This window comes from Cherax quadricarinatus, chromosome 49, assembly GCF_038502225.1.
Source record: "Cherax quadricarinatus isolate ZL_2023a chromosome 49, ASM3850222v1, whole genome shotgun sequence".
NCBI classification, from domain to species: domain Eukaryota; kingdom Metazoa; phylum Arthropoda; class Malacostraca; order Decapoda; family Parastacidae; genus Cherax; species Cherax quadricarinatus.
The window spans coordinates 16,780,670-16,806,638 of record NC_091340.1 but is presented as its reverse complement, the minus strand read 5'-3'; the positions used below and the strand labels follow the sequence as shown (position 1 = coordinate 16,806,638).

The following is a 25,969-nucleotide window of genomic DNA, read 5'->3' as shown; positions in this document are numbered from 1 at the left end:
GATATGGTTGTATGGGGTTTGTTATACATCCTGGCCAGTTCAGCCACACGTACGCCACTTTCGTATTGTTCAATGATGTTTTTCTTAAATTCAATTGTATTTCTCACCTTCTTTACCAAAGGCTTGGCACTAGAAGCTTTCTTTGGAGCCATGGTAGTTTATTTAGCACTTGCAAGCACTAAAATGAATGGAATATTATGAAATATTCCGTATGAACAAGTGAGGGGACCGTCACTTACTGGGAACGTCACGACGAACGACACCAAGGAAGGTAAGAATATTGTTGTTGTTAGGGATAGCCAAGTTAGGTATATGGATAGGGCGTTCTGCTTGAAGGACAGGAGTAGGAGACAGAGGGTTTGCTTTCTTGGGACTGGGATGGAGGATATTGTTAGCCATCTGGATGACATCATGAGAGGTAATGGGAGCAATCCTATTATCTGTCTCAGTGCTGGAGGCAACGATGTTGGCAGACGTAGGAGTGAAGACCTGATTAGCAGGTACAGGTCAGCAATAGAAATAATTAGGAGGAAGGGTGGGAACTCTGTCATATGTGGTATTTTGCCAAGGAGAGGAGTTGGAAATGAATGGTTTTCCAGGGCAATTGGTGTCAATTGCTGGCTGGACAAATACTGTAAGGAAAATGCAGTAACATTCATTGACAACTGGGACCTCTTCTATGGCAGAAATGACATGTATGCCAGGGTTGGGGTTCACTTATCTAGGTCTGGGGTGGGGGCACTGGCAACTGCAGTGGAGGGAGCTGTTAGGACTTTAAACTAGGAATAGTTAGTGGTATGGGTTTTGGCAGGAAAACAGTGAAGTCCCAGTGTAGTAATATTATGAGTTGTAGGGGAACTAGTAATAAGCAGAACGAGGTAGATATTGAAAAGCCAGTGACACTAGGTGATAAGGACTTAAATGAATCAAACAGTTACTGTAATTACTACACAGCAGAACAATCAAAGGCACTCCTCAGAGCCAACAACAACATAACTGTCTTTAACTACAATATCAGATCTTTAAGCAAGCATTACGATGACCTCATAGCATTACTAAATTCCTTGCATGCCAATATGTCCATCATTACACTAACTGAAACCTGGCTAAAGCCTGATACTACAGATGTCTATGTCATTCCTGGTTACACAGCCATACACAACTGTAGGCCAGACCAACAAGGGGGTGGCACAGCTATATACTACTCAGACCAACTAGAATGTATCACTAATACTTGCACAAGGGATGAACATGGGGAATATATAATAGCTAAATTCAAATCCAAATACCTACAAAAACCTCTCACATTGATAAACATCTATAGAGTTCCACAGTCAAACATTAGCCAATTTAGTCAAAACCTAGGAAGTATGATAACTGATGCACGCATGAACAAAGATCACTTACTACTCTCAGGTGACTTCAATATAAATCTCCTGCAAGACCAGGACCCACACATTACTGAATTCACAAACACAATGAGTAACTGCATGTTCCTACCAACAGTAACAAAACCTACAAGAGTTACAGAGACTAGTGTTTCCCTACTTGACCACATCTGGACCAACACCATATCCCCTTTAAAATCAGGCATAATTACAGATAATACCACAGACCACTACCCTACTTTCCTCATAACAACTCTTGGTAAATTACCCCAAGACACTACTAAAGTCACCTTCAGACTTCACAATGAGGCAACCATTAATAACTTCACAACAGCAGTAACAAACATTGACTGGCACACTGAGCTAGAAATCTATACAGATATTGACGAATGTATTAATAATTTTCTAAAAAAGACCCAATACCTCTATAACAAGCACTGCCCTAAAAAAACTAAACAGATGGCAGCTAAGAGACTGAACAGTCCCTGGCTAACACCCAGCATTCGCAAATCCATAAATACAAAACACCGATATGAAAAACAGTACAGAATGGGTCACATAACCAGAGACCAAACAAAACGTTACTCGTCAATCCTAACCAGCCTGATAAGAAGGGCAAAAAAATTGTGTTATGAGAACAGATTATCCAACTTACGAGGTGATATAAAAAAGACCTGGAAAACCCTATCAGAAATTCTAGGAAGAAAAAAGTTATCACGAAATAACGAAATAAAATTAGCAAAATCAGATGAACTCCAACTCCCACCAACAGAAACAGCAAACAGACTCAATGATTTCTTCTCCACTATAGGACAAAACCTTGCCAATAAAATCCCAAGCTCAGATACCCCACCAAATGGTGGCAACTACCCGAACACACTGTTCCTAGCTCTGACTAACCCATATGAAGTTTCCCTTATTATCAACGCACTAAAAAATAAGGCAGGAGATTTAAATACCTTACCACCCTTTATATACAAAAAAGTGTCACAAGTGCTATCACCAATCATTGCAACACTCTTTAACAAATCCATTGAATCCTCCACCTTCCCTGCAGTTCTCAAAATAACAAGGGTCACCCCGATCCATGAAGGAGGAGACCAAACAGAGTTGAATAACTATAGGCCAGTATCCAACTTACACCCTCTCTCAAAAATCTTCGAAAAATTAATTCATAAACGAATCTACTCCTACCTCATCTCCCAAAACATACTCAACCCCTGCCAATTTGGATTCAGGCCTAATAAAAATACTAATGATGCTATTATACACATGCTAGAACATATATACACTGCAATAGAGAAAAAAGAAGTCCCACTGGGGATCTTCATTGACTTACGTAAAGCTTTTGATACAGTTGACCATGACTTGCTCCACATAAAATTGTCACACTATGGTATAAGAGGGCACTCCCTCAACTACCTCAAGTCATACCTCAGCAACAGAAGCCAATATGTGTATGCAAATGGGGCAAACTCTTCCGCACAACCAATTACAGTTGGTGTCCCACAGGGAAGTGTCCTTGGCCCTCTTCTCTTTCTCCTGTACATAAATGACCTACCAAATGCATCACAATTACTCAAACCCACACTATTTGCAGATGACACTACATACGTCTTCTCTCACCCGAGCCCAGTCACGCTAGCCAATACTGTAAATACCGAATTACAGAAAATATCTACCTGTATGAGGACTAACAAACTTACACTAAACATTGACAAAACCTACTTCATTCACTTTGGTTACAGAGCTACAGATGTCCCTCTTAACATAATGATAAACGGATCACCTATCACAAAGCTAACAGAGGGAAAATTCTTAGGAATCCACCTTGATAATAGACTCAAATTTCATACACATACACAACAAATTTCTAAGAAAATTTCCAAGACCGTAGGCATACTATCGAAGATACGGTACTATGTTCCACAGTCAGCCCTCCTGGCCCTATATCACTCTCTTATTTACCCCTGTCTCACCTATGGAATTTGTGCATGGGGCTCAACAACAATTAACCATCTCAGACCACTAATTACCCAACAAAAGGCTGCAGTCAGAATGATAACAAATTCCTACTACAGGCAGCACACTCCACCAATATTCAAAACACTAAACCTACTCACCATACAAAACATCCATACTTATTACTGCACCTATTACATACATAGAACACTTAATTCTGATATTAACCCTCCCCTCAAACATCTCCTTGCCAACCTCAACAGAACACATGACCATAACACAAGGCACAGATCACTCTTTGATGTTCCTCGTGTCCATCTCACGCTATGCAAAAACTCAATACACATAAAAGGCCCTAAAATCTGGAATTCATTACCTGTAAATATAAAAGAAACACTACCTGTTTATAAATTCAAGTCTCTTCTCAAAGATCACTTACTCACCCAAAACCAAATAAATACTGAATAACTGAACCTTATAAATTGTATATCTTAAATGTTTCTCACAATTATATCACATAAATGTTAAACCTAGGACCCAATCTAACTTTGTTATTTTTTAAATTCACTACCTAACAGAATACTCCATTCGACTGAATGTACAGCAATGCATGCAACCATATGACCTGTCTTTGTAATACTCATTTGTGCTTAATTGTTATCTGTTTACAATAATGTTTTATCACTGATTACATCATTGCTTAGTTAGTCTTAAGTTAATTTTAAGCCTGCCCGTAAGAGCAGCATGCTTTGGCATGCTGCTCTTACCTGTATTTTTTTGTACCTCTGTATGTATGCTCAAATTACTAAATAAATAAATAAATATATAAAAGTAGAAAAACAGAAATGAGCAGGAAGGGTAAAGAGAAATGAAGATAGACTTAAAGCCTTAAATCTCCACTCTCTGGAGAGGCGTAGAATGAGGGGAGATATCATTGAAGTGTGTAAGTGGATGACGGGCATAAACAAGGGAGATATTAATAAAGTACTGAGGGTGTCGAACCAGGTAAGAACCAGAAATAATGGATTTAAGTTGGATAAATTTAGATTTAGAAAGGACATAGGTAAGTACTGGTTTTCTAACAGAGTTGTAGATGCGTGGAACAGTCTTCCCAGTGGGGTGATAGAGGCTAGGACCTTGGGTAGCTTTAAGAAGAGACTGGACAAGTATATGAGTGGGAGGGGCTGGGTTTGAATGGTGTCATTGGGTACGGGAGTTATTTCTTGGGTAGCTTTAGGTAGAGGTCGTTTTGATAAGGACCTGCCTCGCATGGGCCAGTAGGCCTTCTGCAGTGTTCCTACATTCTTATGTTCTTATGTAAACAATGGCACACTGGCTGGGAAGGGAGGCCAAGGCGGCTTAGAGCAGTGAGTACGCGTCCAGGATGAACAACGATTAGCGAGTCAACCGACCATTTGTGAGCCAATGTTTGGACGAAAATAATGTGATGATTTCCGAAAAGGATGACTATCGAGCCCGACGATTATCGAGGGACCACTGTACTTTCGTAGGACCCATGGTTAGAAAAAAGAAATTTGGTAAAATAACTGCACAAAAAGCACAAAATGCTGGGATGCTGGGCAGATGTTGTTGCATTCACTGCGCCAGTTAGTGGCAGCGTATCTGAAGCTTGCTCATATTTCAGATTTTGGCTCGCAACTCAAAGCAAAAAATTGACAGATTGACGGCTCGTAACTCAGAAAACTCGTAAGTTGAGGCACTCGTAAATCAAGGTACCACTGTACCTGGAAAGTACTTGAGGGTCTGGTCCCAAATCTGCACATTGCCATAACAACATACTGGAGTGAGATATATGGGAGGAAGTGTAAAATAAACCCAGTGAGGTGTGGTGGGGATGATAAAGGAACACTGTATCAACATTTGGGATCCCAGACTATTCAACCAGGAGATATTAGAAACAAGGCTGGAACAAGTTTAGAAGCTTTCAAGAGGAAACTGGACAAGTATCTTCACCAGGTGCCAGATCAACCAAGCTTTGATGGATATGTAGGGCAGCAGGCCTTGGGCAGCAGCAGCCTAGTTGACCAGGCAAGCATCAGATGAGCCTGGCCCATGGCCGGGCTCCGAGAGTAGTGAAACTCTCGAAACTCTTCAAAGGTATATCAAAGGTATGGTGCAAGTGAAAGGGTCTTGCAGGGTATCAGATAAATTGGATTTTTTGAAACAGTGATGCCACACACATTTCTATACACAAAAGCTTCAAGTGATTATTTATGTTCATGGCCTGGCTGAACTTGGTTCTCTTTCAGCATCTTACTTAGATTCATAAACTTGTTACATTATTTGCTTTAACTTATGTCTATTTAGTCACTTGGCTGAATTTTTCCAACAAATATTCAGATCTGCTCTCTTTTACACAAAATATTCAATATTTATTTTCAAAGTGTACTGTACCACTTTTTTCCTCCCATTTCAGGACATCATTGAAATGCGTAATGAGCTAGCTCGAAAAGATGAACTTCTTAAAAAACATGCAGACAAACTGAATGAGTGGCAAGGACTTCTGTCATCAATGCAGACAAGACTGGGAACATCACCTTCCATAGGGCCAAGGCCACCAGGTCCCCCAGGATCAACCTTGCATCCAGGAATGATGGCTACTCAAACAAGCTCTCATAATGCTGTTCCAATGCCAGGTTTGAGTCCTGTGGGTGGTGGTATGGGGCCATCACCAATGGGTCCCACTGGACAACCAATACAACACAACATGAGCAACCCAGGGATGGGAATGGCTCAGTCATCCATGATGCAAGCAAGTATTATGTCCAATGTTGGACCTTCTTCCACTCTGTTATAATGTAGACATATATGGATGTTTCAAGTCAAATTTAACTTGGAAACTCTTAATATATGGCAATATTAAAAACATATATTTAAGAATGTTTTATTTTTAAACGGAAATAGGTATTTGCCTGAGTCATAGGTACGAAGTGCATTACAAGCATATTTGCTAGTAATTGCTGTAATGTAAGTAAATGCTAGTAATTGTAGGTAATGTTTATTCTGTTATGTTTATTTCATAATGATATGTTTTGCATGGTCGTAATAGTCATAAAATATTGTGTTACTTTTTTTGCATGAGATAATAATACAATTCTTTTGTATATTTGTAGGCAAGATGACACATGTGACTGCAATGTAGGACTTTTTTTTTTTTTTGTATATTAAAAAAACATTCAGAAGAAAGGCATGCACCTCATGGGAGAATTATTATGTATTGTGTTACCATACACTGAGGTGTAAACAGTGTTTCTGTGATAAATATATAAGTTGGTGACTGCATTATTCTGTACACTATATCAAAAACCTGTTCCTTTTCAATAGAGTTTGAATTGTAATGGGTTTATCTTGAAAAATAAATGCTTGTATATAAGATTCCTACTTCTGTTTCAGTAATGCTTTAAAATAATGTGTTAAGAAAATAGTGTAGCATTTAAGTGATGAATAGATGACAGCTTCAGGGCTTCTAGTAGTGGTCATAATAACAGGTCAAAATGCAGCTTACTTAAGCCTTTAAATTAATTAACGTGAATTTGATAATTTTCTAGGACTTAAAGAAATAGTTATATCTGCTAATGGTTTTGTGGATCATTGTTCCCATCTGGTCTCACACATGGCCTCCAGAATTTGAAAGGAAATACTATAGGAATAACAAATACACGTACTAAGAACAGGAGAAAGGGGGTAGTAACCTCTTTTCCTGTATAAATTACTAAATTTAAAAGGAAAAACTTTTGTTTTTCTTTACAGGTCACCCCGCCTTGGTGGGATACAGCCAGTTCATTGAAAAAAAATAAAAAATAAAAGATAGTAAGAAAAATACTGGAAAGTAAAGATTAGATTAGTAAATGTAAGTACAGTGGAACCCCGAGTTTTGTACGCCCTGAGTATCGTACGTTTCAAGTTTAGAACCGTTTTTTTTTTTTTCGCCTAAATTTTGTCCCGAATTTTGCACTGTGCTCCATGTTTCTTCCTGCATACCAGACCTGTCCGCCTGCCTGCACGCCTCCCCACACACCCATTGTGTGTCAGTCTGGCTTTATTTCTCCTCCAGTGAACATTACATTATATGTACTAGGCATTTAAAGTGCCCTAGAGCAATAAAATGCATATACAGTATACTCATTACTTACCTTAAAATATTTGTAGGGTCCAGAGGCCAAATTTCAAAGTGCACACCAGTGTCCAAGAATTTAAAAAAAAAAATTTGTTATTTTTTCTTATGAAATGGTAGAGAATCTTTTTCTGAAGGTAATAAAACAAAAAGTACAAAATTTGATGGAAAATTGCGAATTTTGACTTGTCAGCAATATTTACGCATCAGTGATTTTGCCGAATTTGACTCCCATTTTAAGCCAATTACCTTATTCCAGTCGACCAAATTTTTAGCTATTTCACTAGTATTACTTCTATTCTATCGACTGAGCACAAGAAATTGCCAACTTGACTGTTTCAACTACAAAATAAAGTAATTGGAAATTGGTAATTTGGCATATTTAGTGCAAAAGTTCAAAATATTCCAATTTCAAAATAGGGTCCAGAATGAGCAATGCAGGCATTCCTGGCACTAAACTAACATTTCCTCTGTTCATTAGTTATGTTTTCAGACTTTACAAATGAATTCCATTTTGATTTTTTATTCACCTAATGAATTTTTATTCAAACCAAAAAATAGATTTACTGTCATGCAATATTGTAATAATTGTATAAATATCATCACCACATTTGTGAACATATATTAGACCCACCAGCTGGTGTGTATTAGATGTGTAAGGTCATTTGTTTACTCTTGAACATCAGCAAAAATTTAACATTTCTGCTAATTTGAGCTCAGTTTCAAGCCATTTTCAGTACTAAAACCAATGAAAATCATCACTATTTCTGTATTATATCTTCCATTCTATCAAATGAGACCGAGAAATCGCAAATACAACTATCAAAAACATATGAAAAAACACTGCAATGTTGCTGTTTTAATCGAAAATTACAGTCTCATTTTTTCTCATTATGCACTGTGTGCTGCGGGATTTGTTTTATGTGGTGCACACATACCACATAGATGTATTTTCTCATATCTAAGCCTAAATTTACAGCTCACAGCTTATCAGAGTGTGCTGAGCTCATGGTGTAGATCTACAGTTTGGACCCTCAATGTAAAGCCGTAGATCCACGGCACGGGCCCTGAAAGGGTTAATATAGGGTGCAAGGTGAATAGTATGGTAGGTGGGTATGAAAGTGTGGTAGGTATGTAACCCCCATCTGGCTACCCCATCCACACATTATATACAAGGCTTTTAAATTGCCCTAGAGCGATAAAATGCATATACAGTACACTCATTACTTACCTTAACCCTTTCAGGATCCATGCTGTAGTTCTACGGCTTTGAGTTGAGGATCCAAACCCTAGATCTATGTCATGAGCTCAGCTCACTCTGATAAGCTGTGAGCAGTAAAGTTGGGCCTAGATATGAGAGAATGCATCTATGTGGTATGTGTGCACCACATAAAACAAATCCTGCAGCACACAGTACATAATGAGAGAAAAAACCTGAGACTGTAATTTTCGATTAAAACAGCAACTTTGCAATGTTTTATCGTCCATTTTTTATAGTTGTACTTGCAGTTTCTTGGTCTCATTTGAGAGAATGGAAATTATATTACAGAAACAGAGATGATTTTGATTGGTTTTTGTATTGGAAATGGCTTGAAACTGAGCTCAAAGTAGCGGAAATGTTAAATTTTTGCCAATGTTCAAGAGTAAGCACATGACCTCACACATCTAATACACGCCAGCTGGTGGGTCTAATATACATTCACAAATGTGGTGATATGATTTATACAATTATTAGAATATTGCATAACAGTAAATCTTCTATTTTTTGGTTTGAACAAAAATTAATTATGTGAATAAAAAATCAAAATGGAATTCATTTGTAAAGCCTGAAAACATAACTAATAAATAGAGGAAATGTTAGTTTAGTGCCAGGAATGCCTGCATTGTATATTCTGGACCCTATTTTGAAACTGGTGTACGTATTTTGAACTTTGTGTTAAATTGGCCAAATTACCAATTTCTGATCACTTTATTTTGTAGTTGAAACAGTTGACTTGGCGATTTCTTGTGCTCAATCGATAGAATAGCAATAATACTAGTCAAATAGCTAAGAATTTGATTGACTGTAATAATGTAATTTGCCTAAAATGGGAGTCGAAGTCGGCAAAATCGCCGCTGTTTAAATATCGCTGACACATCAAAATTCGCGAGAGCATAATTTCATCAATTTTTCATAAAATTTCGTACTTTTTGTTTTATTATCTTCAGAAAAAGATTCTCTACCATTTCATAAGTAAAAATATAAAAATTTTTTTTTTTTTGAAAATTCTTGGACCCTGGTGCACACTTTGAAATTTGGCCTCTGGACCCTGAAAGGATTAAAATATTTGTAGTCTTAATGTAGAGTGAGAGATAAGTAAACAAGATGAGTACATGAGAGTGTAGAAGGCTCACTGAGTTTTGTAAAGAAACCAGTTGTTGTTGTTATTACCAGTCCAGGCACGAATGTTTTTTGTTCACTCCGTCAAGCCGACGTAGCATGTTTATTATATAATATAATATGGAAGTGGAAAAGAATCTTTCCTCTGTAAGCCATGCGTGTCGTATGAGGCGACTAAAATGCCGGGAGCAATGGGCTAGTAACCCCTTCTCCTGTAGACATTTACTAAAAAAGAGAAGAAGAAAAACTTTATAAAACTGGGATGCTTGAATGTGTGTGGATGTAGTGCAGATGACAAGAAACAGATGATTGCTGATGTTATGAATGAAAAGAAGTTGGATGTCCTGGCCCTAAGCGAAACAAAGCTGAAGGGTTAGGGGAGTTTCGGTGGGGGGAAATAAATGGGATTAAATCTGGAGTATCTGAGAGAGTTAGAGCTAAGGAAGGGGTGGCAGTAATGTTGAAGGATCAGTTATGGAAGGAGAAAAGAGAATATGAATGTGTAAATTCAAGGATTATGTGGATTAAAGTAAAGGTTGGATGTGAAAAGTGGGTCATAATAAGCATGTATGCACCTGGAGAAGAGAGGAATGTAGAGGAGAGAGAGAGATTTTGGGAGATGTTACGTGAATGTATAGGAACCAAGTGAGAGAGTAATTGTGGTAGGGAACCTGAGTGCTAAAGTAGGAGAAACTTTTAGAGAGGGTGTGGTAGGTAAGTTTGGGGTGCCAGGTGTAAATGATAATGGGAGCCCTTTGATTGAACTTTGTATAGAAAGGGGTTTAGTTATAGGTAATACATATTTTAAGAAAAAGAGGATAAAAAAGTATACAAGATATGATGTAGGGCGAAATGACAGTAGTTTGTTGGATTATGTATTGGTAGATAAAAGACTGTTGAGTAGACTTCAGGATGTACATGTTTATAGAGGGGCCACAGATATATCAGATCACTTCTTAGTTGTAGCTACACTGAGAGTAAAAGGTAGATGGGATACAAGGAGAATAGCAGCATCAGGGAAGAGAGAGGTGAAGGTTTATAAACTAAAAGAGGAGGCAGTTATTGTAAGATATAAACAGCTATTGGAAGATAGATGGGCTAATGAGAACATAGGCAATCGGGTCAAAGAGCTATGGGGTAGGTATAAAAATGTAGTGTTAGAGTGTTCAGCAGAAGTTTGTGGTTACAGGAAAGTGGGTGTGGGAGGGAAGAGGAGCGATTGGTGGAATGATGATGTAAAGAGAGTAGTAAGGGAGAAAAAGTTAGCATATGAGAAGTTTTTACAAAGTAGAAGTGATGCAAGGAGGGAAGAGTATATGGAGAAAAAGAGAGAGGTTAAGAGAGTGGTGAAGCAATGTAAAAAGAGAGCAAATGAGAGAGTGGGTGAGATGTTATCAACAAATTTTGTTGAAAATAAGAAAAAGTTTTGGAGTGAGATTAACAAGTTAAGGAAGCCTAGAGAACAAATGGATTTGTCAGTTAAAAATAGGAGAGGAGAGTTATTAAATGGAGGGATTGTTAAATGTTGATGAGGATAGGGAAGCTGTGATTTCGTGTATAGGGCAAGGAGGAATAACATCTTGTAGGAGTGGGGAAGAGCCAGTTGTGAGTGTGGGGGAAGTAGGTAAAATGAAAGGGGGTAAGGCAGCCATGACTGGTGGGATAAAGATAGAAATGTTAAAAGCAGGTGGGGATATAGTTTTGGAGTGGTTCGTGCAATTATTTAATAAATGTATGGAAGAGGGTAAGGTACCTAGGGATTGGCAGAGAGTATGCATAGTTCATTTGTATAAAGGCAAAGGGGACAAAAGAGTGCAAAAATTATAGGGGGATAAGTCTGTTGAGTATACCTGGTAAAGTGTATGGTAGAGTTATTATTGAAAGAATTAAGAGTAAGACGGAGAATAGGATAGCAGATGAACAAGGAGGCTTTAAGAAAGGTAGGGGGTGTGTGGACCAGGTGTTTACAGTGAAACATATAAGTGAACAGTATTTAGATAAGGCTAAAGAGGTCTTTGTGGCATTTATGGATTTGGAAAAGGCGTATGACAGGGTGGATACTAAGGCAATGTGGCAGATGTTGCAGGTGTATGGTGTAGGAGGTAGGTTACTGAAAGCAGTGAAGAGTTTTTACGAGGATAGTGAGGCTCAAGTTCGAGTATGTAGGAAAGAGGGAGATTATTTCCCAGTAAAAGTAGGCCTTAGACAATGATGTGTGATGTCACTGTGGTTGTTTAATATATTTATAGATGGGGTTGTAAGAGAAGTAAATGCTAGGGTCTTGGCAAGAGGTGTGGAGTTAAAAGATAAAGAATCACACATAAAGTGGGAGTTGTCACAGTTGCTCTTTGCTGATGACACTGTGCTCTTGGGAGATTCTGAAGAGAAGTTGCAGGGGTTGGTGGATGAATTTTGTAGGGTATGCAAAAGAAGAAAATTAAAAGTGAATACAGGAAAGAGTAAGGTTATGAGGATAACAAAAAGATTAGGCGATGAAAGATTGGATATCAGATTGGAGGGTGAGAGTATAGAGGAGGTGAATGTAGTCAGATATTTGGGAGTGGACGTGTCAGCGGATGGGTCTATGAAAGATGAGGTGAATCATAGAATTGATGAGGGGAAAAGGGTGAGTGGTGCACTTAGGAGTCTGTGGAGACAAAGAACTTTGTCCTTGGAGGCAAAAAGGGGAATGTATGAGAGTATAGTTTTACCAACGCTCTTATATGGGTGTGAAGCATGGGTGATGAATGTTGCAGTGAGGAGAAGGCTGGAGGCAGTGGAGATGTCATGTCTGAGGGCAATGTGTGGTGTGAATATAATGCAGAGAATTCGTAGTTTGGAAGTTAGGAGGAGGTGCGGGATTACCAAAACTGTTGTCCAGAGGGCTGAGGAAGGGTTGTTGAGGTGGTTCAGACATGTAGAGAGAATGGAGCAAAACAGAATGACTTCAAGAGTGTATCAGTCTGTAGTGGAAGGAAGGTGGGGTAGGGGTCGGCCTAGGAAAGGTTGGAGGGAGGGGGTAAAGGAGGTTTTGTGTGTGACGGGCTTGGACTTCCAGCAGGCATGCATGAGAGTGTTTGATAGGAGTGAATGGAGACAAATGGTATTTAATACTTGACGTGCTGTTGGAGTGTGAGCAAAGTAACATTTATGAAGGGATTCAGGGAAACTGGCAGGCCGGACTGAGTCCTGGAGATGGGAAGTACAATGTCTGCACTGTGAAGGAGGGATGTTAATGTTGCAGTTTAAAAACTGTAGTGTAAAGCACCCTTCTGGCAAGACAGTGATGGAGTGAATAATGGTGAAAGTTTTTCTTTTTTGGGCCACCCTGCCTTGGTGGGAATTGGCCAGTGTGTTAATAAAATAAAAAAATAATTAATATGGCAACTTCAAGACTAATAACACTCTTAGTGCTTTTAATGTGTTCCTGCACACCAGCACAGGCACAACATGTGGAATTTAAAGCAGTTAAGTTTAGTGACAAAGTGTAGCATTAAGAGTGTAGCAGTTAAGCGTAAGCCACTCTGTGTATCTTCTGCAAGGTATGTAAATGGTGTGTGTACACCAGTTCTTTTGTACATTATGGTTTTCTTGTGATCTAATGCAGTTGGCCTCACAAGCTCCATTTTCTCTTATACTAACACATCTGAAGGAGGAAAGAATGTTTTCGTAGCTAGAGCAAGAATGCTCGTGAGTGCTGTCCTGCCTCCCCACCACATATGTACGTATTGGCATACATATTTTATTCAGGTTTTTATGTTATTTATATTGTTTATTATGTCAGATGAATTGTGATAGATAAATAACCCGTAGAGCTGATGATAACGTCATATTGAATTACTATTTTGTCATGCCTCCTGACAGCAGGAACGGATTAATTTGGATATACATATTTCTTATGGGAAATATTGCTTTGGCTTTAGTATGATTCGACTTTAGTACTAGCTCCTGGAACGGATTAAGTACGAAACTCGAGGTACCACTGTAGAAGTTTGTAATAATTACCTGTCATCATACAAGTTCATGAGACAGAAAGAAAATATCTGAAATCTTGTTTACAAAAAAAAAAGTTAGGTTTTATGCTCACATAACAGGACTGTAGTACCTTCCTGGCTGGGATGTATGCTAACTTACTAGTTATTTTGCTGTATATTATCTGTATCTAAAATAGTCATTCTTCCTGTGTTATGATAGAGTTATGACTGTCATAACATTCTTTTCATGTTTAGGGCATCTTTAATTTTATTATAAATTGCAATTCTGTAATGTTTAAAAGGCATAACTTAGTCAAAGGCTAAAATAATCCTGAAATTTTTACTGCAGAAACTTTAAAAACTGGACATTCCACTGGCTTAACCTGTCTTATTGCACACCACAGTAAATGTTCATCTTCAGTTTAGAGCAAACTGGCAGAAAAGATATGGTCTTTCCAGAATTGAAAAAACAAGTACACTAGGTAAATTTAAAAATTACCTTAGCTAAATATTAAGAGTTTATAAAGGCATTAATGATCAAATTGAGACTGTAGACAAAACAATTATTAGTTTTGGATGCTTTGAAAATATAATAAAATTTATTTTTACAAATAAAGAGCATATAGCAATCAAGTACAAAAATACAAGGAGGATCAAAACAAGCAGCTGCACTTGACTCTTTCGCTGTCCAAACCACCAAAATTAACCCTTTGACTGTTTTGGTCATATGTATACGTCTTACGAGCCACTGTTTTTGACGTATATGTACAGTGGACCCCCGGTTAACGATATTTTTTCACTCCATAAGTATGTTCAGGTGCCAGTACTGACCGAATTTATTCCCATAAGGAATATTGTGAAGTAGATTAGTCCATTTCAGACCCCCAAACATACACGTACAAACGCACTTACATAAATACACTTACATAATTGGTCGCATTCAGAGGTAATCGTTATGCGGGGGTCCACTGTACTCATAAATTCTAGCAACTTCAAATCAAGCAGGAGAAAGCTGGTAGGCCCACATGTGAGAGAATGGGTCTGTGTGGTCAGTGTGCACCATATAAAAAAAATCCTGTAGCACGCAGTGCTTAATGAGAAAAAAAACTTTTTTTTTTTTAATTAAAATGCCGACTTTGTGGTCTATTTTTCTATAGTATTTATAGTTGTATTCTCGTTTTCTTGGTCTCATTTGATAGAATGGAAAACACATTATAGAAATAAAGGTGGTTTTGATTGGTTTTACTATGAAAAGAACCTTGAAATGGAGCTCAAATTAGGGGAAATGTTTGATTTTTGCCAATGTTCAAAAGTAAACAAATGATGTTATTTTCCAATAAATGTCCAAGTAGCCTTTCTAATATGCAGTCATGAATTGGTTGACATTATTTATACGATTATTACAATATTGTAGTAGTCTGCATAACAGTTAATCTTCTATTTTTTGTTTGAATAAAAATTCAAAATAGAAAGCAAATCAGAGGGGCCTGGAGACGTGACTGATGAACAAAGAAGATGTTATTTTAGAGCCAGGAATACCTGAATTGTTCATTCTGGACCCTATTTTGAAACTGTCATATTTTTTAATTTTCGTGAAATTGGCCAAATTGCAAATTTCTGACCACATTATTGGATAGTTGAAATCAGTAAATGGGCAGTTTCTTGTACTCAATTGATAGAAAAAAATGAAGTTCTAAAGAAATAGCTATGAGTTTGGTCGACTGGAACAATGGAATTAGCCGAAAATAGGGCTCAAAGTGGGCGAAATTGCCAATTCGTAAATATCGTCAAGGTCACTAACTTCGCGAGAGCGAAATTCCATCAGTTTTATATCAAATTTCGTTCTTTTGGTGTCATTACAATTGGGAAAAGATTATCATTTCATAAGAAATTTTTTTTTTTTTTTTTTTTTTGGGTTGGGGGGATTTTGCGACACTGGGAGACACCTCAGGATTTGGGGTTGTGACAGTCAAGGGGTTAATATTGCTTCCAGTGTCCACTTTAAAAAAATAAAAAAATTCTTATGAAATGGTAGAGATTTTTTTTATGAAGGTAATAACACCAAAAGTACAAAATTTGATGGTAAACTCACAGAATTACGTAGAGACAAAGTTAGTGGTCTTGGCGCAATTTACGCATCAGCAATTTTGCTGACTTTGAATTCTGTTTTAAGTCATTTCTATTACTCCAGTTGACTAACATGCCTTCTGTTGTATTGATTGAAAACAAGAAACTGCCCATTCAACTATTACAACTACAGTATAAAGTGCACAGAAGTCAGTAATTTGGCCAGTTTTACAGAAAAGTAAAAAATCTATTTTTAAAATAGTGTGTAAAATAAACAATTTAGACATTCTTGGCACTAAAACAACATTTCTACTTTTCATTAATCAAATTCCCAGGCCTTTCCTACATTACATTTGCCTTCCATTTTTAATTAATAATCACACAAAAATAGAAAATTTACTCTCATTTCCCAGATAATACAACATAACCAGGAACAGTTGATCATGGTTTATGGCATCTCAGTAATTGAATCAGACATATTATTAACCCTTAAATGTTGAAAAAACTACGTTTTTTCAACATTTGAAAAGTATGTAAAAAAAGGTAGAGCTTCCTTTTTTTTTTTTACATTTGAAAATGTGTAAAAAAACTTTGATTTACGTTTTTTTTTGTTATACTATTTGAAAGTATGTAAAAAAACGTAGATCTACTTTTGGAGCACTACGCATGTGAACGTAGAGCTGTTTGGACAGTTTAACCCTTTGACTGTTTCCGACGTATATATATAGCCAATGTTTCTGACGTATTTATACGCATAAATTCTAGCAGCTTCAAATCAAGCAGGAGAAAGCTGCTAGGCCCACATGTGAGAGAATGGGTCTCCATGGTCACTGTGCACCATATAAAAAAAATCGGGGAGCCAGTGGTGCATTGTGGGAATGCCATTTCAGTTGTCATTTTTCAGCATGTCTAGTGGTAAGAAATATGTGATTCCCCAGCAAATCTGGGACTCTTCTCTTCCCAAGTGATGCTCTAACACAGATGGAAGTGTCAGTGAAGATCAATTTCATGATTTGGAGGAGTTTGAGACCAAAAGCAATGGAGGAGGAGGAGGGGAGGAAGAGGAGGAGGAGGAGGAGGAGGAGGGAAGGAAGAGGAGGAGGAGGAGGAGGAGAAGAGGAGGAGGAGGAGGAGGAAGAAGAAGATGTAATAATATTGTTCCCTTGAAGCAAGAAAAAAAAAAGTCCACCCCATGACAGTGACAAGATAAGGGGAGATAACATCTGATAAGAGCTGACTTTGATGAGCGTAAAGGAGGGTAATATTACATGACCATCGCCTCCCTTTGTTTTTGCTGGTACACAAACATTTCTGTCTGTCTATTTGTCTGTCTGTCAAGCTCCCTGTCTGTCCATCTAGCTCTCTGTCTCAGAGAGAGCCACAAGACTGTGTCATCACGTTTACTCACATCTTCAAGCAGAGTATAGCACTTTGTCTGGATTTCTTGGGTTATCCTAGGTAATTTACACTATGTATACTTGTATTTATGTGTACCTGTGAGACAGAGATAGGCAGACAGAAAGAGAGACAGATTGAAAGATATAGAATGAGGGAGAAAGATAATTAGATAGAATGGAGGAGGGGAAGCAGCATCCGACCCCATTGTTTTGACAGGGGTAGGGGTAGTGACTAATGAGATAATATGTCACTTTGACAGCTGCCGACTTCTGACTCAAAACAATTATAAGCCACACACTCGCACACAAGGAGGAGGAGGAGAAGGAGGAGAAGGAGGAGGAGAAGGAGGAGAAGGAGGAGAAGGAGGAGGAGGAGGAGAAGGAGGAGAAGGAGGAGAAGAAGGAGGAGAAGAAGGAGGAGAAGAAGGAGGAGAAGAAGGAGAAGAAGGAGGAGAAGAAGGAGGAGAAGGAGGAGGAGAAGGAGGAGGAGAAGGAGGAGGAGAAGAAGGAGAAGAAGAAGGAGAAGAAGAAGGAGAAGAAGAAGGAGAAGAAGAAGGAGAAGAAGAAGGAGAAGAAGAAGGAGAAGAAGGAGAAGAAGAAGGAGAAGAAGAAGGAGAAGAAGAAGAAGAAGAAGAAGAAGAAGAAGAAGAAGAAGAAGGAGAAGGAGAAGAAGGAGAAGGAGAAGAAGGAGAAGAAGAAGAAGAAGGAGAAGAAGAAGGAGAAGAAGAAGGAGAAGAAGAAGGAGAAGAAGAAGAAGGAGAAGAAGAAGAAGGAGAAGAAGAAGAAGGAGAAGAAGAAGGAGAAGAAGAAGAAGGAGAAGAAGAAGAAGGAGAAGAAGAAGAAGGAGAAGAAGAAGAAGGAGAAGAAGAAGAAGGAGAAGAAGAAGAAGGAGAAGAAGAAGAAGGAGAAGAAGAAGAAGGAGAAGAAGGAGAAGAAGAAGAAGGAGAAGAAGAAGAAGGAGAAGAAGAAGGAGAAGAAGAAGGAGAAGAAGAAGAAGAAGAAGAAGAAGAAGAAGAAGAAGAAGAAGAAGAAGAAGAAGAAGAAGAAGAAGAAGAAGAAGAATTGTTTGTTTGTTTGTTTGTTTGTGTAAACAAGTTTTGTAAACAATATATTGATAATTATGTTTGTGTGCTTATTGTGTTGTATACAACGAGTGTATATATATACATTGCACCTTACTTTGATCTCATAGGCCACATAAGTTATGTGAAAAAATAAAATAGTGAAAAAAACAACAAACCTTCAAATACAAGTAAACTAAAGTTTACCGGGTGAGCGGCAGTCGCCGCTGTTGCCATACGCGGCTCATTTTCTGCAAACTTCACGGCTCTATATCTCGGTAAGTACCAATGGCAAAAATTTTTTTTTTGGACTAAAACACTCAGAAAAATAATCTTAACATTTTCATAAGAAAAAATAATTTTTTTTTTTGAATATTTGGCGACATAGAATGACAGTTTCAGAGAGGGGCCTGAAACAGTCAAAGGGTTAAGGGTTAACCCATACAATAGACTGGGGGTGTAGGGAGGCCTTACCCATCCTTAGGAAAATTGGCAAATATTGAGTATTTCCACTATTTTGAGCCCAATTTCAACTACTTTCAGCACTGAAACCAAAAGCATCTCTGTTTCAGTAGTATGTCATCTATTCTGTCAAAAGATACCAAGAAACAGCCAACAAAACCAATCTGGAAAATAACTCAACAACACATGCACAGAGTTTTGCTTTTCCCATCATGCAAAAAATGGGGCAGGATTTACTTTATACTGTACACACTCTCTGTTCAGACCAGTTCTTTCACATCTAGGCCAAAATTTATCACTGACAGCTTATCTGAGTGAGCTGAGCACATGATGTAGAATTATGTGAGGGACCCTGGCCTCAATGACATAGTTCTACATGATGGCCACTGAATGGGCTAATGTATAACGAAAATCAGCTAAACAAAGTCGAGGACATAATGAAACAGGAAGTTTGCATGGACATGTCAATCAATGATCTGTCTCAAGAGGAAAGAATAAAAATTATTTAAAAACTACGGGAGAATTTATTGACTATGTAAATGAACATGCTTGTAAATGATGTAAAAGTTCTATTTTAGATAAGCAAAAGAAATGACAGTGTATCCTTACAGGAAGAACTGGACAAAATTGAGTAAGTCGAGTAAGACATGGATGATAGATTTAATGCAGATGAATGCTGTGTAATGGATTTAGGTTAAAATGAAAACAGGATACATACAGAATGTGAACTTCAACAAAAGACTAGAGGCATTAGCTACAGAGAGGCCTAGGAGTCCCCACTGACAAGTGAATCACAGTGAATCACTCATATGTGACACTGGCCAACTTTAGAATAACATTTAGATACTATATGGATAGGAAAATGATAAAAGAACTTTTTACAATGCATACAGCAGGGCCCCGCTTTATGGCGTTACACCTTACGGCATTCTGCTAATTCAAATTAGCAGAACAATTTCAAACTATGACTAAAACTTGCTATACAGCTCCCCGTCTTTCTAATATGGTGCGCCCCACCCGGTTTGTTTACATTCTCTGTGAGCACATTTCTCTGTTATGTCTGGAAACTTTCAAAAATTTCAAGTGTGTTAAAGTTAGTGCATATTTTATATGTACTCTGTTATACTTATGTGTACCTGTACCTAAATATACTTACACACTGTGTTGGCATGCAGGTACACATTAAAATCACTAAGAGTCTCTCTACTCTTGAAGATGCCATACTAATAATCTCGTGGGCACATTAAATGTCGTATATTATGTTAATGTAGACATTTCCATAAATCCATCTATGATATTTTTTCAAAATTATATAAGAAACACGTTACATAACACATCAACTTGATACATACACCCGCAGTATAAAAATTGACATAAATATGAGATGTGTTTACCAAGCAGTTTGTAGGAGTGTCGGAAGAATTACGCTTTCTCTAGTCAGACACCAATTACTGGGGGATAACTGTAGAAAAATATTCCTTTCGTATGCCTTCACTCTATAGCTATTCACGACCCTTGTGGGTTTAGCACTTTTTTTATTATGATTATAAAAATAGTATCATCATTCACTCTTAAAAACTGTGTGTTGCATGAGAATGGGAGTGTTGCTGTTTATTTAGTCTTCTGTAATAACTTGTCAGAGTGTCATTCCTTCTAAAAATGATGTTACATGAGAATGGAAGTGTTGCTCTTTATTTATTCTACTGTACCACTGTGGAGACAACTTATACACAAATAACCCGCACATAGAAGAGAGGAGCTTACGACGACATTTCGGTCCGACTTGGACCATTTACAAAGTCACACTAACCAGAAGTGGAGCAGGATGGCTATATATAGGGTAGTAGTAGTAGTAGTAGTAATAGTAATAGTAGTAGTAGTAGTAGTAGTAGTAGTAGTAGTAGTAGTAGTAGTAGTATTATAGTGGGAAACTAAGGAGGAGGAGCCTGTCAAATACAAAGAAAAGGGAGCACTGCAAGGGAGCTAGGTGCCCACAGAGGGAGAGCAAGTGCACAGAGGTGGGGGGAAGGGGAAGTGATGAAATAAATAAGGAAGGAACAGAAACACGCGGCAGAAGAAAGACAAAAAAAGGAAAGGGGAAGAGGGAGAAGAAGAAAAAAATGAGGATTCAGGTTAAGTCATGGGTGTTCTGAAGTTTGGAGCATTTTACAATGTAGTGGGAGAGGAAGGCATCTACAGAGACGAAGCCAGTACTAAGATTCATACAAGGAAAGTTGTGTATTAGAGAGGATTCAACAAGACGGCGACTGTTAAAGTTGGAAGTAGGGAAGACAGTTTTAGCAGAAGACCAGTCTATAGGATGGCTGTGACCTCTGACGTGACAGAAAAGAGCATTGTTAGTGTCGGCAAGCCTAACACTATTTTTGTGCACCCTAAGTCTGTCAGAAAGAGATCGGCCAGTTTCTCCAAAGTATTAAAGAGGACAGGAGGAGCAAGAAATAGAGTAGACACCAGGAACATCTGTAGATGGAGGAGAGGTATGAACGAGATTAGTGCGAAGAGTGTTAGTCTGGCGGAAAGTAAGCTTGATGTCTAAGGGATGGAGAGAATTGTTGAGATTAGAAAGACCAGAAATGTAGGGAAGGCAGAGGACAGAAGAGTTCCCAGGAGTAGAGAGTTTGGGAGAGAAGAAATTACGTTTAGCTCGTGAGAAGGCAGTCTATGAAATGGGAAGGGTAGCCAAGACGGGAAAACGAATTATGAAGAGTGGAAATTTCTGCTGGAAGGAACTGAGGATCACAAATGCGGAGGGCACGATGAAAGAGGGAGATAAGAACACTTTTCTTGACAGGGGAAGCATGATAGGAAAAGTAGTGAATGTACATGCCACTATGCATAGGTTTTCGGTAAACGGAAAAGGAAAAACCTGTATCTGAGCGGTGGACATGGACATCAAGGAAAGGAAGCAAGGAATTAGATTCCCATTCAGCTTTAAACTTAATGGAAGGGGCAAGATTATTAAGAGCTTCAAGAAAAGGTTGGAAGAGATTGGAGTCATGAGGCCACAGAGCAAAGATGTCATCTACATAGCAGAGCCAGAGTGAAGGTTGCACATTGATGGTAGGAAGAAGAACAGTCTCGAAGTATTCCATATAAAGATTAGCAAGGACAGGAGAGAGAGGAGAGCCCATAGCGACACCGAAGGTTTGAGAATAATATTTCCCTTGGAAGGAAAAGGAATTAGAGTCCACACAGAGGCAGATAAGATCAAGAAAGACTTCACTAGGTGTAGGGAGATGTAGAAACCCTTCAAGGGCCTTCTCTCTAAGGAAATCAAGGACATCATCAAGAGGGACATTGGTGAAGAGGGACTCAACATCAAGACTAAGCATCTTACAGGTTGGGAGAGAGCAAACCCGTTCAATGAAGTCTTGAGAGTGACGGAGGTGGGCAGGAGAAAAAGTACCAAGAAAGGGAGTGAGGGTTTTGGCCAACCAAGAAGTAAGAGAATAAGAGACAGAACCTCTAGAGGATATGATAGGACGAAGAGGAATATTAGGTTTGTGAGTTTTGGACTAGGGGCTCTTCTCTCTCTCCTGTCCTTGCTAATCTTTACATGGAATACTTCGAGACTGTTCTTCTTCCTACCATCGATGTGCAACCTTCACTCTGGCTCTGCTATGTGGATGACATCTTTGCTCTGTGGCCTCATGACTCCAATCTCTTCCAACCTTTTCTTGAAGCTCTTAATAATCTTGCCCCTTCCATTAAGTTTAAAGCTGAATGGGAATCTAATTCCTTGCTTCCTTTCCTTGATGTCCATGTCCACCGCTCAGATACAGGTTTTTTCTTTTCCGTTTACCGAAAACCTATGCACAGTGGCATGTACATTCACTACTTTTCCTATCATGCTTTCCCTGTCAAGAAAAGTGTTCTTATCTCCCTCTTTCTCCGTGCCCTCCGCATCTGTGATCCTCAGTTCCTTCCAGCAGAAATTTCCACTCTTCATAATTCGTTTTCCTGTCTTGGCTACCCTTCCCATTTCATAGACTCTGCCTTCTCACGAGCTAAACGTAATTTCTTCTCTCCCAAACTCTCTACTCCTGGGAACTCTTCTGTCCTCTGCCTTCCCTACATTTCCGGTCTTTCTAATCTCAACAATTCTCTCCGTCCCTTAGACATCAAGCTTACTTTCCGCCAGACTAACACTCTTCGCACTAATCTCGTTCATACCTCTCCTCCCTCTACAGATGTTCCTGGTGTCTACTCTATTTCTTGCTGCTCCTGTCCTCTTTAATACTTTGGAGAAACTGGCCGAACTCTTTCTGACAGACTTAGGAAGCACAAAAATAGTGTTAGGCTTGCCGACACTAACAATGCTCTTTTCTGTCACGTCAGATATCACAGCCACCCTATAGACTGGTCTTCTGCTAAAATTGTCTTCCCTACTTCCAACTTTAACAGTCGCCGTCTTGTTGATTCCTCTCTAATACACAACTTTCCTTGTATGAATCTTAGTACAGTGTACTGGCTTCGTCTCTGTAGATGCCTTCCTCTCCCACTACATTGTAAAATGCTCCAAACTTCAGAACACCCGTGACTTAACCTGAATCCTCATTTTTTCTTCTTCTCCCTCTTCCCCTTTCCTCTTTCCTTTTTTTGTCTTTCTTTTGTTGCGTGTTTCTGTTCCTTCCTTATTTATTTCATCACTTCCCCTTCCCCCCACCTCTGTACACTTGCTTTCCCTCTGTGGGCACCTAGCTCCCTTGCAGTCCTCCCCTTTCATTATATTTGACTGGCTCCTCCTCCTCCTCCTCCTCTTCCTCCTCCTCCTCCTCCTCCTCCTCCTCCTCCTCCTCCTCCTCCTCCTCCTCCTCCTCCTCCTCCTCCTCCTCCTCCTCTCCTCCTCCTCCCTCCCTCCCTCCCTCCCTCCCTCCCTCCTCCCTCCCTCCTCCCTCCTCCCTCCCCTCCCTCCCCTCCCCTCCCTCCTCCCCTCCTCCCCTCCCCTCCCTCCCTCCCTCCTCCCCTCCCTCCCTCCCCTCCCCTCCCTCCCTCCTCCCTCCCCTCCCTCCCTCCCTCCCTCCCTCCCTCCCTCCCTCCCTCCCCTCCCTCCCCTCCCTCCTCCCTCCCTCCCTCCCTCCCTCCCCTCCCTCCCTCCCCTCCCTCCCTCCCCTCCCTCCCTCCCTCCCCTCCCTCCCCTCCCTCCCTCCCTCCCCTCCCTCCCTCCCTCCCTCCCTCCCTCCCTCCCTCCCTCCCTCCCTCCTCCCTCCCTCCCTCCTCCTCCTCCTCCTCCTCCTCCTCCTCCTCCTCCTCCTCCTCCTCCTCCTCCTCCTCCTCCTCCTCCTCCTCCTCCTCCTCCTCCTCCTCCTCCTCCTCCTCCTCCCTCCTCCTCCTCCCCTCCCTCCTCCTCCTCCTCCTCCTCCTCCTCCTCGTTCTTCTTCTTCTTCTTCTTCTTCTTCTTCCATTACTACTACCACCACTACCTCTTCCTGCCTATATATAGCCGTCCTGCTCCACTTCTGGTTAGTGTGACTTTGTCAATGGTCCAAGTCGGACCGAAACGTCGTCGTAAGCTCCTCTCTTCTATGTGCGGGTTATTTGTGTATCGTTCCAGCCGCGGTATTGTGCCTTTTTTTGTTGTTTTTGGAGACAACTTGTACACAATGTAAGGTGTTTGTATGAATGTGTATGAACCATATCTCGCTTAGTCACCTCTCACCCTACATTGAGACTACAAATATTTTAAGGTAAGTAATGAGTGTACTGTATATGCATTTTATTGTTCTAGGGCGCTCTAAATGTTGTAGTATATTACGTGTGTGTGGGGTGTCCAGGCAGGCTACCATACCTCCCACACCTGACTTTCTACAAATAAATACTTTTCACCTTTCACCCTACATTAAGACCATTAAGACTACAAATATTTTATGTATATGTATTTTATCACTCTAAGGCACTTTAAGCGTTGTTGTATATTATGTGTGGGTGGGTGGCCAGAGGGCTTACAGTAAATACTACTCACCTTTTTCCCTACATTCAAGCTCAAATTTCAAATTCAAATTTATTTCTTTGCAAGCAATACATTGCAGTTATGTATTTATAATAATGTGTTGCAGTGCAAAGAGAGCCTCTATTTTTCTTAGGCATTATGGGACGACTTAATTGAATGGCTTACTGACTACTTGACATTAAAGAAATTTATCATAGTTGTACAATAGTTCTATTAGTTATAAATGAGTAATTTATATAAACAAAGGATATATTCATATTTTAAAAAAGCTTTTTATGAAGCATGATTCAGTTATATTCCTGTTGAAAATGGACAATAGATTCAAAAGTAATTATTGTAATTATATTATGGGAATATAACATTGTGAGTTGCTAAAAGTAGTTTACAGTATGAGAATGCTACAATTTCTATTTCCAATACTGTTTTTGGGTAGGTATTTATAGAGGAATAAGTTTATTGAGTATAGCAGGAAAACTGTACAGTAGGGTTATAATTGAAAGAATTAGAGGTAAGACAGAATGTAGGATTGCAGATGAGCAAGGAGGTTTCAGAGTGGGTAGGGGATGTGTAGATCGTGTTTACATTGAAGCATATATGTGAACAGCATATAGATTCAAATTCAAATTCAAAGTTTATTCTCTATAAGTATTACAATGCTGAGTTTACAGAATTTGGTTATTGTGTGGTTTACATGTAGTAAAATAATAATTACAGAGTGTACCACTAGAACACCTAGCATGGCTAGGCATTTCGGGCAGACTTAAATTAAATCTTAAGTTTAAAATATTACAAAATTATGAGGTAAGTTGGTATTATGGCTAAGTGACTAAATACTAGTTTGTGAGTTTAGCAATGTGAATGCTTTTGTTTTGGCACTATACATAGTTTCAGTATTGGAGTATCACAGGCCAACTTATGACTAGTTAAGATTCATTATTTTGAGATTGAGATTGATATTTCTGTTTATGGTCAAATGGGTGAGTGAGTGTAAGTGTGAACCACCAGGTGGTATTCGTGTAATTAGTTGACAGGGTGTATCAGGGAGATAAGATGTTTTCTGATGGTAGTTTTGAAGGTGATGAATGTGTCTGCAGTTTTAGAATTTTCAGGTAGGGTGTTCCAGATTTTTGGGCCTTTGACATACATTGAATTTTTGTAAAGGTTTAGTTGGA

General features: G+C 39.1%; 1 protein-coding gene across 1 annotated transcript in view; it reads left to right on the top strand.

Annotated features, from left to right (window-relative positions):
• The window catches only part of MED28 (mediator complex subunit 28), a 92,250-nt gene that overhangs the window by 37,903 nt on the left and 28,378 nt on the right, over window positions 1-25,969 (top strand). Inside the window, exon 3 of the mRNA XM_053788518.2 lies at window positions 5,788-6,123. Within this exon, the coding sequence (XP_053644493.1) occupies window positions 5,788-6,123 (336 nt within the window). The remainder of the gene's footprint in view (window positions 1-5,787; window positions 6,124-25,969) is intronic.